The 14346-nt window shown below is 41.3% G+C and overlaps 1 protein-coding gene across 6 annotated transcripts in view; it reads right to left on the reverse strand.

The window, feature by feature from the left end:
• The window catches only part of AFF3 (ALF transcription elongation factor 3), a 337507-nt gene that overhangs the window by 99197 nt on the left and 223964 nt on the right, over window positions 1–14346 (reverse strand). For all 6 annotated transcript variants that reach the window (XR_011805753.1, XM_072030956.1, XM_072030955.1 and 3 more), the window contains exon 8: window positions 679–730. Coding sequence is in view for 5 of the 6 variants with exons in the window: in XM_072030956.1 (XP_071887057.1) it covers window positions 679–730 (52 nt within the window). In the remaining variant the exon portion in view is untranslated. The remainder of the gene's footprint in view (window positions 1–678; window positions 731–14346) is intronic.

Raw genomic sequence — 14346 nt, forward strand, 5'->3', positions numbered from 1 at the left:
TATTGAGAGAGAGCTTGTGATAGAACAGCTTTGAAACTAGGGACTCAGCCAGCCATGGGAAAACCAAGATCCAGCCCTATTCCAGTGATTACAGAATAATTTGGACAAAACATGGCAGTGCTTCAAGGAGAGAAGACCCCTACCCTGACAAAAACAATCTCTCCTGGCCCATAGAAAACCTTGGGTGAAGAATCTGCTCCCAGGCAGGTGTTTTGGGGTCTTTAAAGCCCAAGCAAATGCCCTAATGGCTCTGTAATGGAGGGATCCAAGCGTCCATCCAAGGCTCTAGGCAGGTCAACAGCCCAGGGACTGGTCCCTCAGGCCCAGGTCATGCTTGAAGGACTTGGCCTGAAGCCTTAATCCGAATTCCTGTTTCTCCCCTCCTTGGTTGCTCTTTAAAACAAAACAAAATCCAATCAGGAGGAGACTGATACAAAAACCTTCTGGGTTGCATCAAGGTAATAAATCAAGACCCCTGCAGAACATTCCCCACAAATACAGCAGTTAGCACATGCAGTCTGGCGCAGAGCAAGAACATCTGTTACTCCATTTACAGTACTTTCATGTATTTTGATAACCTTGATGTATATTTTGAAAAAGCGTTAGCAAAATGTTTGCAGTAGCTCTGTCTCGACATGAAACATGCTACAAGTTACACGGTTGTTGTCTGGTTCTTACCTGGTCGTTCTCTTCTTCGTCGCTGCTTAACTTGAGGTCATCTTCTAGCATTCTGGAAAGCAAGCAGCAGAATAAGTTAATAATTATGATTTACCAAAATGTTTCAAATCCCTGAGCTACTGTAAAAAAAATAAAATAGAAAGAAATATATTTTATGCCAGGAACTCTGTAGAAGTGACAATGTCTTTACATTTTTTTTTTCTTATCCAATTGTTATCAACCAACTTCTTAATTTGTTTCCTGCTATTAGTGCCTAAGGGAAAATGTTTACTGGAGTAATAATGGATTTTGCAAAGATTATTGTTATTACAATCACTGACAAACAATTTTTGTATGCTAAAAATAATATTTTTGATGCTGACAGGTCAGTAGTCTCTCTGAAAGGAAAATTTTGCTCCATTTGGCTTTGAGCTTACAAAACAGAGCTAGATATTTACACTGGCAGTACTGCAGCACAAAATAAGATTCACTGATGTTTCCCCAAAGGCCATTTTTACTTTATTGCCTGTTTGATGTAAAATTGACATTGACTGAAACAATTAAAACTAAAATATATTGTCTCAGTGCACAGGAGTATGCACAAGGAGTTCACTGTCATACAAACAGAGAAAATAATGCATCTTTTCTAAAGGGTATTTCATCTTCCCTTCCCATATCCTTTCCTCAAGTTATTTCAACTGGCTTTCGAAAAAGAGCAGTTTGTCTTTACCTCCACGCATTTTTTTTACAAGCTAAGATTAAGTAACCAGCAGTTAAAGGAGCTGAAGAGGTGCAAAGATTTCCCCCACTGCTTGAAAGGTCTTCAAGAATGGGACCTATTTAAAAAAAAATACCTCTGTAATAACAATAATCATTCAGAAAGTTGCTAATTTTTCTTGTGTTCTGGGAAAAGGGAATCTGTAATTTAGCCTCAACTCCAGAAGAAAGCTTGGGGAACAATTCAAACACATTCTGTGATGTGGGTGGTCCCTGGAGTGTAAATATATCAAGAAGACATATGTAGTAATTTCAAACCACCTCCTCGTTCTTGTGCCTGGATCTTCCAAGAGCGTGCCTGAAAAGCGTGGATCTTAAATGGGCTGCATGGCTTGCCAGGTCTTAAATGAGCACCGAGCCCTCCCCCAAATTAGTAGCTGTTGGCACCACGCGCAGCTATATGTGCAGTCGCTGCGGTCACAGCTGTGCCCCTATTTCCCTGCAGCACCTTCAGGAGGACGTAGGTGTACAAGAACAGAACCGGGGGCAGAGCAGGAACTCCTACTCGCTCACCTCTTAAAATCTCATGTCTCACTTTTCGCAGCTTTTACTTCTACTTACCTCGAGATTTTTCCTCTGTAAAACCGACAGAGCAAATGCAACAAAATCTTGGTGTGATGCAGACACCTCAAGGATGAAAAGTATATCAGACACCCTTCAAGCTGACAATGTTATAGCAAGGCTCTCCTGTGTTTTATTGGGAAATATGTCCACAGGCAGGAAAAAACTCACTCTACCATCTCCTTAGTCAGCAGAAACTCTCTTGACTGCATGGATGCAGCCACAGGGCAAGCTCACAAGACCTGCTGAGCAGTTGGCTGGTGGTACAGGTACCAGTGACATAGGATTCATCTCATAGATGCTAAAATACAAGAGGAAAAGTTTCCTATAAACACTGTAAGATGCACACTGGCTTTGGATCCTGCCACTTGCAGTGGATCTTTTCAAAATAGCAACGTTATACATGTATAGATACTCATTTTTTTCTGTTTAGGGCATTCCTGAGAAAAATAGTGTTGGAAAATAGAAAGCACAGATCTGGGATTTTGCATTATGTAATTAAATGTGACAAACACTGTGTGGATAGTTATTTAAGCAGAGAGAGATCTGCTTATAGTGTGAAAAGCAGAGAACTCCTGATGCTACTGCCCACGCTTCCTTGATTTTAGGTGCCTGTATTCCTGCTAGAAATGTGGTACTTTAGTACGTTGTTTAAGATTCAGCAGGTTAGCTCTTCTCCTATATAGGAGTTGAAAAACGAAAGCTGATAATGAAATATTCTAGGTAGCTGTATGTATTTATTAGTGTCTGGCTTTTTTGTATCAACATAAAGGATTGTGTACTGTGAGCCTGTGGCTCGCTGGTACCATAAGGCTTTGAAGGCTCCAGGTTGGGTGGAAGTGCAAACGGAGTTAAGGCAAGACACAAGACATGTATGCAGGGATCATCCACACAAAAGGAACAAGAAACCACAGTGCTGGCCTATCCTGCTTTCCCTGCTTGTATGTTTTAGCCTGTCTTTATTTTTCTTGTCTGTTTCTCATTTTAGAAGCACTGCTTTCCAAGAAAAGCACTGCCTGCCTGGGGCTCGTGGCCCCTCTTGGAACTACTGTAAGTGCACAAACAATCCCCGAATGCTGGCGATAGGAAAAAACAGGTCACCATAAAATGCTTGCTCGCTTGCTTGCTTTTTTGTTTTTCCCTAGAGTGGGATCAGGCCCTCCTGATCCTTGTGTTTGTCACAAGGATGCGTCAGGTTAGGAGAGCTTGCCATACGTAGAGGTCTATCTTGAAAAGTCAAGACATGTTTTCCTACCCTGCAGGAATGACTTTGGTGCCTGAACTGTCTCCCAGGCTGCTTTCACTGCCAGGTCAGACCCTGAGCTCTGATCGCCAAAGCTATGCTCAGAGCAAGACATGTCACTGGTGACTCCAGCTTCACCCCCTATCAACCCTGGAGAGCAAGGCTGCTTGGGCACCAGGCAGCTTTGGAAGCCCAGGCTGGAGCCCACCCTGGGGTAGGAGGAAGTATTTGTCTTAGAGGTATTCTTGTTTGCAGTAAACATCCTAAACAACCAAACTGATTTTGAGTCCAAATGCTTTTGAGGTACAACTTGACAACTCACCTCCACCATGACAATGATGATGGTTAAAATAAAAAGCCCACAACTGGACCAACAGACCCCACTTGAAGAAAGGGGAAGGACGGGAGAGAAAGAAAATACTTCAAGCTTGCAAGAGACGTTATGTTAATTTGTGCTTTATCTGAAAAGCACTTTGGCAAAGATTCAGCAAAGAATGAGAGTTGGTGCATCTTTGTTAGCAGAGCACTTCAGATCACATTTAAATCAACCCCTGCAAGGACCAGATTTCTTTATGCATGCTGGCAAACCAGTGCAATGACAGGCAGACAAACATTCACAAGCTAATGTGCAAACATAGCCTCTTTAACACTGCCTCTCTATAGCTATTTTTTCTAACAAGTTTTCCTGAATGTGTCAAATCCAGGCCAGCAAGTGGCATCGTCTATAAGCTTTAAGATTTTTTTTTTTTTGATGTGAACTTGGCTTTGACATGCTGAAGTACAGGTAAATACAACTTCGTAAACAAAAGCTAGAAAAATTGAGTGGTGTTGGAATCATCTCTGGAAAGCACACACCACATAGGGTTTCTGCACTCGAAGTGAGCACGTACGGATCCCAGTGGTCAGGAAGTTACTTTGCAGAACCTAATTACATATTTTTAGTGAAATCTCCACGAGGTCATGAAGGTTGCGAGGGGAGGGAGACTCAGGCGGGAGCGCTCTCTGCTCTCTAATTAATGCATCTGTTCCTTTATCTGCCAAGAACGTAACAGGTAGAGTCATAATGAAAGGAAATGAGGATGAGTTCGGGATATTGCAAAATGCCGCAGCAAGGCAGCTGGTTTCTTTCTCCAGTAACCAATTACGGAGTTTCAGCCAGGGGTACTGTGCCACTTGGTGGGAAAGGAGAGGATGAAGGGCTACATACACTTAGTGGAAAAATAGCCAGAAATCCTTCTAGAGGGCACCAATATCCATTTTTCTACCAATTTCAATGTTACCATGTGTCTAGATCTCTTACATAGCCTCTCAAAAAGCCTGACCTCTTTGATCTGGGGCTGCTCACTGCATTGGTCCAGTAGGCTGTCAGGGGGAGACATCTGGTCCCACTGCTCACCCTAGCATGTCAAAGGGACAGGAGATGCTCCTGGTCAAAATTACCCAGGGTTTGGGATGGAGGAGGGGGGCATGTTCAAATTATAGGGTTAAGCTGATACTTGCAGATTTGCTGTTTTGTCTTTCTTCCTTTTATCCTGATTTGTTGTTGTTGTTGGAAAGCCAAGTCCTAAGCAAGGATTATCTTCAGACCCAGCCGGGGTCCAGGGGACAGCAGGAAGACATCTAGTTTCCCCTCTTGGAAGTAACATCAAAGTAACATCAAAGTATCATGTGTGAGGGTAGAGCCAGGGCACAGGTCAGAGACTTTTGGGTTCAAACAATCTGGAGGAGAAGGGGTTGCAGGGGAAAATGTTCATGATGCGATGTCTGGCAGAGGTGGTCCTCATCAGACAGTTTGGGAATCAGCTGTGACTTTTAGCATCTGGAGCCAGATGCTGCTATGACCCTTCTAGCAAAGCCCTACCTATGAAAACATCTGCTTTCTTTCTGGGTTTGTAGCAATGATGGAACTAATGTGCAGTTTGCAAGACCTAAGATTTGCAAAAGGGTTTGGGGTCTGATTCAACACCAGTGGGGTGAAGACATTGTTCTACCTGGTAGTCACTCTCCGTATCTGCTGGTGACCACTGAAGAGGCAGCAAGCCTCACCCCTTGCGATTTACATTGATCTCTCGATCTATTTCACATTTTTTCTCCTAAAGAAGTCTTTCCTTCACCTTTGCAAATTACTTATTGAAGTGTAAAACTCTCAGAAAATGCCTTGGTGGTTTTGTTTTGTGATTAGAGAGATTGCCTTCTAGCTTGCAAATCAAAGGGCAAGAGAAAAGGCTTCAAGAGAGGTTAAGAAAAAAGGAGGGAGGAAACTAAGCTACTATGGTAGACAGGTTCTTCACGACAATTCTGATAATTAGAACAAAAAAAAAAGAGACGGGAAAGGGAAAAATATCAATAGTAATTAAATCATTAACACTAATGCTTTAGGAGAGAACATGCCAATGGTTTGCAAGCCTGGGGCACAAATGTGTGAATGTTGTGATTGTCATTTAAATAAATTCAGCAGTCACCATCTCTGCAATTTGTGAAAGATCTCATGAATGTGTTAATCTGATCAAGTATATTGTTACATTTTAATGCTAGGCAGCATCTCAGTCTGAATACCATCTTTATTAAGGACTTTTGTGATTTCTGCTCATTATATCGGAAAGGGATTTTGGTAGTGGAAAAATACCTTGATTTTAAGTAAAGAGGAACCCCACAAAGCAAAGAGCTGTGATGAAATATGAAAATCGTAGAAGTAACTGCTCATTCGAGTTTACACCACCACAACATTTCAGCTGAATGAGAGTGTTTTGGGGCAAATTATCTTATTTTTTAATACATAATATTGACTTTTTTTTTTTTTTTTTTTTTTCTCATAAGTGCATAGTGACCTTTCAAGAACTGGGCATTAGTTTCAATATTACGAGAAACCCAGGAGGAAAATAGATATTTTTCTAAGTAGCAGTATGCTAGAAGGCTTTCAGACTGGCTCCAGCTGTTTAAAGTCGCAAATGATGCACCCATATAAAGAGAAGAAAAAGTATTGCTTCACATTGTAGGAAAACAAAGCCAAACTTTCCTGAAAGCTCCACATTGTGCAAAATCCTAATCCCTTGTTCCCAGAAAAATAAGAGATAATGCCAGGTGGGATTTACGTTTCCTACCCAGACTGTCCTCTTATGATACTGGGATTATTTTGGCTAGGAGTGCACACGTATGTCATATGACTTACGCACTAAAAAGACGAATGTACCTTCATTTTCTGTCTCTCCTTGCTTGTTTTCTAAAAGATAAACAGTAGCAAAAATATGGCTGGAGGCTTCCTAATAAACAAATTATCAGGTTTCCTCCCCTAAATAAATAAATAAAAAGGGAAACAAATGTTGCATTGATTACCTTAGTTACCTGAACATAACAGATGGGCAGTTATATTTGCTACTTATCTAAAGCCAAAAGAGGTATTTCAAATAGCCTTGTTTACTAATGCTAAATGTAGGAGTAGCTGTTTTTATACAGCAGTAATTTCTAATTAATTGGATTCTGATTACCAAAATTAATTTTCACTTTAGTGTCATAGCTGATGCAAATGTTTCACTTTTAAAAAGTTCATGCATTTATATTATTTGAAAATTGTAATATTTATTCCTGTTTTATACAAAATAAAGTCAAAAGCTAATGTATTAAGGTAAACAACTAGATCAAGAGGATGCTTTATAAATGGTGTAATTGAGCTTTCAGTAGGTTTGTAAGACCTCTGCAAGCACTGCTTGCAGCATCCGAAATTCAGTTTGAATATATGATGTTTAAATTGTAAAAACCCGTCAACAAACAGTTTGTGTAGGTTCTACTACACAGAAACATGTAGGAAAACATGATTATATAGGATACTGCCAAACCTAATTAAAAACAGAGGAAGAAGGCCAGTAAAATCCGGCTGGTGAAATATTAACGTACTTAATGCTGGAATGAAGTATATATATCAACGTGAGATTTAATTCTAGAGCGTACAATTTAAATGCCTGAAAAGCCGACCCAGTCCATAGAAATAGAATTAGCAATTCCAATAAAAAATGGATGCTCTGAAGAAGTTTTCAGTCCTTGGCTTGAATCCATCTAAGATGGTCTACACCACTCTCCAAACCATTTAAACCGGCTAAATGCTCTGCTAAATTCCCATTTCACCGGCCGTCTCATTAGAAATGCAAGGTAGTCCTCTCCGAGTGATGCAGCCATTACTCTCTTGTATGAGCAGAAGCTGAAATAAGGCTTCTGCCACTTGCACAAGGCTGGGTTCATCCCTCCACCCCCAGGAAGGAGGGGAGAGGAGAAAACGCTTTACCGCGGTGTTACACCCTAGGTGTGATACCTGCTCCTTCCTGAACTCCATAAAAACTCATGGTGTGTGCCATTACTGCCAGTGTAGATGGTTCCCAAGGGCTGGCATGGAAAGCAGAGCCAAAAATCAAACAGAAGAAAAAGAACAGGAAAACAGATCCAGTTGAATGACATGGTGAAGTTCCCATCTCCTTGGTGTGGTAGGAAAACCTCTCACAACCACATGGACCACTGCAGCTTCACCAGCATGGTGTTTGGGCAGAAAGGCCCAAACTACCTCCTTAGAAATGAGAAAAATTCATTTGAAAATTGAGGAAAAGAACTACTGTGAGCCCACTTCCTGAGCAAAGAAGCCACGTAAAAATGCACGTATACTCAGGGAGAGGGAAAAATGATGAGCTACTTAGTGGCTTGTGCCTAAGCACCAGCCTAAGAAGCCCAATCACGCTGAGGACTTGCCAAAGTTTTATGGCTAATCATGCTGTGTGTGATGGGAGGAAACACATTTGGGGAATAAAAGTTCTGAATGAGCCGCTCGCAATTTTCCAATCCATTTCTTGCCTCCTTGCCCCTGCTCCTTCCAGGCTCTCTGGGTGTGATTAGCAGTTATTTGCTAACTCTATCTCTCTGATTTCCTAGCAATTTCAGATGCTGCCATCTACAAAATATTAATTTCAAATGTGAAATGAAATAAGAGTGCATGAACTGTGCTGCTGCCTTGTGTGTCAGCTGTTGTGGCAGAAATCTTGGGGAATTTATGTGTCTGAGATAAAATTGCCGCTGCTAAGTCTTCCCGCTGAAGGTGCAGTATCTGATTTTGTACTCGGTGATTATTTTCTTATGAATAGCCTCTTTCTGCCTAATCCCAGCATTATAAGCATCTGTCCTCATGCTGGAATCATCATCCCACACATTTTTATTCTCTTGCTCCCTTTTGGATGACTGCAGTCATCTGTAAAATGCTGACCGTTCATTTAGCAGTGCTCATAACTGAGGCTGCAGTGGTGTTTATTCATCTCGTGCTGGTTGGGAGAGGGAAATGAGGCTGTGTTAGCTAGAGGTTTTCAAACTTTGGTCAGGTACTACTGTGCTAAGATGAGAAGTGTTTTGTATCATCATAGCAATGGGGAAAGCAGCAGCTCATTGTCCCTGTGCTACCCCCTGCACACCAGAGGCTCACACACTACCTGTGCCAGGGCATCCTGCTGGGTACAAGCTTCTGATCCTGCTCACCTCCATCTCTGAAGCGTTTTCAGAGTTGCAGCTGCCCAGGACAGAGTCCCTACCGAGAACAGGGGAGACAGAAGAACTTTCCTTGTTCCAGGATATAAAAAGTTGGGTTGGTTTCCTTCAAGCCTCCTTCCTTTAAGTGAGGTGGAACTATTAAGTTATTCAAACTGTTAGATAACCTGTTCCAGCCTCGCTGCTTCTTGCTCTGCTATCCTCCACACATTTTTCCATCGGTGAATGTAATTTCCGTCTATGTCATAGCTAACAATGCTGTATCTCCTACTCATCCCTGTTCAGCTGCTTCCAGAGATGCTCCTTGGGCCAGGATCCCTCATTGCCATGACATTCAGGATGGCTTAAGAGCCAGTATTCCTTTAATTTACATTTAATTGATATTGCACGCTGTACTTTTTAAAGCCTTAAAGGTCTATTAGAGCTTCATTAGTAACTTTATCAGCCGAAGTTGCCAGCTCCTCACAGAATGAAATCAGCTTTGGTTGATAAGAACATACATTTTTTTTTTTTCCCCCTTCAAATTAAAAAAATGAATGGCACTCATTATGCTCTTATCCCTCAATTTGTTCATGGAATTAAAGGAACCTTACTTGAGCTCCCCAAAAGCTTTGTATGGAATAGGTGCCAGGCAAGCTGTCCAAAACCTTAAACTTTCTTCCTTGGCCTTTTGGCACACATCATGACATGAGCTGTCTCCTGGGGCTTTCCCTGCATTTCAAGGTGCATCACAAGCACCTCTCCCCCAGATTTTACTAGCCAGTGGTTTTGATGGTTACAAGGCAGCTTGGAAGCTCTCAGGTTTACAGATATTTGTCTATGAGGTAAGCGATTTAAAAAAAATAATTCAATCTAGACACTGTTCAGCTTTCTATCTATTGGTTTCTTTGCTTTTTCTCTTACAAAAAATATACATTGAATCTAGTGTTATTAACAACATCAATATGTTTGAACTTTCCTCTGGTATCCTCCACTCCTTTTATCTGTATTCTATAATTTCTCTTTTAGATTAATTCTTATTTTCCCCTTTCATGTTTCATTTATTTTAGATTTTCTCTCTATTGCATAGATTGTTCTTTCAGTACTAATTGCTACTTTTCTTTCACCACCGATGCTGAGCTAGCTTGTTGCAAAGCTGTCTATTTATTTATTTATTTATTTATTTATTTTCTCTTTTCCCTTGTTTTGTGGAAATACAGTCTTGTGATAACCTAATACGCTCTGATTTAAAAAAGCCAAACTTCTACTCAGGTCCTTGTTTCTAGTATTATCCACCTCAGCTGTTTCTGGTCAGTAATTTCATCCACAGTGGGACACCAGCACTCCTGTGCTGGGACTGTCCTTTATTGGCCAAGCTTGGATACAATAAAATCAAGATCTTGTTCCCGTGCAATGTTGTGCTTTCCATCCAGCAACTGATTTACCTTTATTCAAAGCAGAGGTGAGTCTGTCTGGTGAAATGTCCTCAGTGCCGGAAAAGTGCCACAAAGACCATGCACAACCTTAATTTTATTTTAGTGGCTGGCCACACTGGACCTCTGGTGGCAAACTAAGACCTTGGGTATTCACCTGCTGCATCTGCCTTTGCTTCACAGACCAGTGCTGATGGAGCAAGTCTGTCCCCTCCTGTGACAGAAGCTGGGGGTACAGTGGAGACCAGAGTGTGTCCCCCAGCACTGAGCTGCTCCCTGAGCACCTAGGGCACAGCCTCTAGCCCTCCAGCTGTGCAGTGCCAGCTCTGCAAAGTTTCCACAGGCTATCTTTACTCTTTTTATCCTTGTTCAGTGATGTTCTGGCTCTGGGAGAAATTAAAAGATTATTCGATGGCCCTAGCCAGAGCTTTCCATGTAAATGAAGGCTACAGGAGGGGGGGAATGGTCTGGTTTGGTCTCTCCAGGAGGCACATGTGTGACAGGCAGAGACACAGCAGAGGTGCTGAGCGGCGGGATGGGAACATATGGGACCTATACCTCCCCTACACCCCCGCAAGCTCCAGCCAGCAGCAGCTTGCCTCTGAAAGACACAACAGGACCAACAGGACCCCCAAAGTTTTCAGCATTTCCTTTCAAATACTCCTCCTAGCTATTTCCTGGAAGGGCACTGTATGTATTTTGCTCGGTCCCATCTCCAATACTTATGGCTTCATTTAGTTTTAATATAGTTATAAATGGGCTGTAGCGGCCTGCTTCTTTTAATAACTAAGTAAATGAAACCCTGTCTGTAATAATAAATGAACCATCCATCTGGGAGGCCTCCAGTAAAAATTTCAACAGGTATTTATTGCTCCTTTATGTAAACAGTACTCTGGACAATACAAGTGATTATACTCTCTGTCAGCCCTGTCAGGAAGGAGACAGTATAGTTTTGGACAGGGTCCCACAGAGCACACACTGAATTTACAGGTTTATTTGACTAGATGGAGACAAAATGATTAAAACAAGCAAATAAACAGACAAGAACCCGGTTGGCTACTGTGGAAGTGAGCAGGCCGTTTCATTTAAAGACAGGGTCCACGAGGATAAAATACAGAAATAGACGGGTCTGTGATGCAACGAGCTCCTCGCAACCCCAAATACTTCACAGCTGCCCCCCAGTAACCACAACCAAAGTAAAATGCAGAAGCAGAAGGGGTTTCACTGTAAAACTGGCACTTCACAGAGACTTTAAGGTATGTTGTGCCCATGCAGGCTGTCATGATCCAGGAGGAACAGTGCTTTGGGAGAGTGCTCCACCACCAAGCATCCCCAAAGGCCTTCCCCTTCCCTCATGGACACTGCTGCCCACATGCCGGAAAGGGCAAGAGCATGACACATTCACCTCAATGAAATTTTAATAAAAAAAAAAATAAAAAAATCTCATTGCCAAAACCATCTCCATAGCACTATTATATTCTGGTTCCTAATTACATACCCTTACATTCCACTGTTGTTGAAATAATACAGTGTCAGAACATATTGTCAAATAATTAATTCCGAGTGCGGTACCAGGAAAAAAAAAAAAGAAACAAGGGGCAGAAAGACCTCAGAGCCCATGCATGGCCAGACTGATGTGACCATTTGACACTGAGAAGTGGGCTGCAGAGAGTTCTGTACATTAAATATGAACGGGCTGAGTGCCTGCTGTGATTTTTGTCAAAATTTCCAGCCCTCTCTTTTCTGCAGGAGCAGCCTGAAATCGCTCCCATGAGTAGGTCTCTCAGTGCCTTTCATTTGCAGCCAGGCTAGGCATAAGGAAAAATCAGGTTTTCCCTTACAGGGCAGGCCACAAAAGCAAATCAAAGCTGCCAGCTGAAATGCCACGTGGTGTTCTGCCACACAGTGTGAGTGAGCCGTGGGTCATGGCACAGAGCTTAGCCCAGCGTGCGCAGCCCAGAGACAGGGTAGTGCTGCTCACCAATGGGCCACCTCCATGTCCAGGACATTTGCAATGTTTTTACAAAGCTCATCACATGAGCAACTTATCAGGAGATGGTGCATCGGTGATGTTACTCTCTTTTCTCCTCTCTGCTTCCACTTTGATCACACGGTGCTGAGAAGGGAGAAGGTGACCCCAGTGGGGCGGACCCCTCTGGACCATAGCACTCCCACCAAGAGACAGGAGGAACGGTATCAGGTCTTCCTTTGGCATCAGTGCTTCTGCCTGCAAAATGTTTGTTTTATTTTGAGATAAACCCTTCTGGGAGTCAGAATGGGAAATTCCCTTTCCTTAGACATAATCTCCTTTGGACACCACAACAGCAGAAATAACCCGCTGAGGCCTGCTCCTTCAGGTAGGGGAAGAGCTTTACTCCCTGTGTTCAGATCCTGCACATGCAGTGCAGAAATACACCACCTGCACTGCAATATATAAAAAAAAGAAAAGCATATTTTTTCTTTAAAAACACGTTTTGGACAAAATTATGAAGTTAGCTCTCAAATAGTAAACCACGCTATATCTCCTTTCTAATGTCTCTTTTAAAATATACACCAGGGAACAACTCTCATAACTCACTTGACACATACTATCTTATGAGTTATAGGGCGGTCTTCGACGCACAGAGTGTGTGTTGCACTTCTACACACCGTTATGAATTTTCCATCCCTCATCATTCATATTGTGTCAAAATATCTATTACAAACTCCTGTTTGCAAGAAGGGCTTCTATTTTTCCCCTTTCATTTTATCACTGCTCTTAAATTTTCTTCTGGACACCAGCCTGGCATGCTGGCAGTACCATGCTGGCAGTTTCTGAGAAAAAAGTTGTATTCGAAAATCATATGTCAGGGCCATAATGTCACTTCCAAAGAAATATCCTTTTTTTTTTTTTAACTAATAGGAGTATTGTGTAAAAATGTATTAGCCACAGCTGTATTCTGATTGCCAAATTCTGCTGCCCAGCTGCTAACTACCGCAACCATCTTGTAAAACATAATAGCCTGGAAGTCTAAATTATGTCTGATAAAGCTTTCTGCTGTCCTAAATCGTTGGAAATGTTGAGTCATCCTGAGAAAATGTCGACAATCATTTTTCACAAAGGCTTGAGCGTGGACAAGGCTCTAACTAAAGCCTGGTGTGAGGGATTTAGGGATGAGTGGAATTTTCTGACAAATAGTTCAGTCATCAAGAGCAGTGTGAGGACTCTGGCCACAGTGCTCAACAATTGGTAGAGTTGAGAAACACTTTCCACTAAAAAATAAAAAAAAGTTTAATTTCAATGTAAAATCATTCGTTTCAACATTTCTGAGATGCTATGCTTTTATTTTCTTCTGACAAAAACATTATTTTGAAATACGTTAACATCTAGGATTAGTGCTAAGTGCTAAGGTCTCCCAAGCACTTTCTGGAGTGAGATAAGTTAAACAAAATGACTAGCCCTAAATATATCTTTTTTTTTTTTTTTTTTCCTTTTCATTTTGCTGAGAAAATGAACACAACTTTTTGTTGTTGTTGTTGCTGACCTATATGAATTTTAATTGTATTGTACAAAATATGATTTATTCATGCTGATTCAGAAGTTATTCTGTCTTCTTTCATTTTTCCCACACATAAGCTGTTAATTGAAACTTCCTGTGAAACATTTTTCTGTCATCACCTGTCAGACTGCCATCCAAAGAAGTAAACTTCTACACCATAGTGGTGTTGCAAGAGATATAAACCAAGCATGCAGGATATAGATTCCCAGATTGTTGCAGGCTTGAAATTCAAGGATTTGGTGTGTATACATATATACATATATATAAATATATATAAACAAATTTTTATATATAAAAAAAAAAATGGAATTAAGACCACTTGTTCAAATCTGCTCCATTATACAACTGTTTGGTTGTTTTCTTTTTATGCTTGACACTGATGATTATCTGATACTCTAGAGTTCCAAGGAAATTAATTCTACATAGAGTTATCAGGATCTACCTATGCCCTCCGCATTTGAAAAAAAATAAAATCTAAGTATTATTTAACTTGGTGTTATTTTATGACAAATTTAATCTAATCAAAACAATCATTATTATTTTAGAAGTACTTTTGGGTGTGGTAGGTTATGTACTCCCACAGCAAGCATGCAATACTTAATAGTCACAGAGCTGTGGATAATTATCTTTTTGATATCTAAAG

The sequence above is a fragment of the Anas platyrhynchos genome, chromosome 1 (genome assembly GCF_047663525.1).
Source record: "Anas platyrhynchos isolate ZD024472 breed Pekin duck chromosome 1, IASCAAS_PekinDuck_T2T, whole genome shotgun sequence".
NCBI classification, from domain to species: Eukaryota; Metazoa; Chordata; class Aves; order Anseriformes; family Anatidae; genus Anas; species Anas platyrhynchos.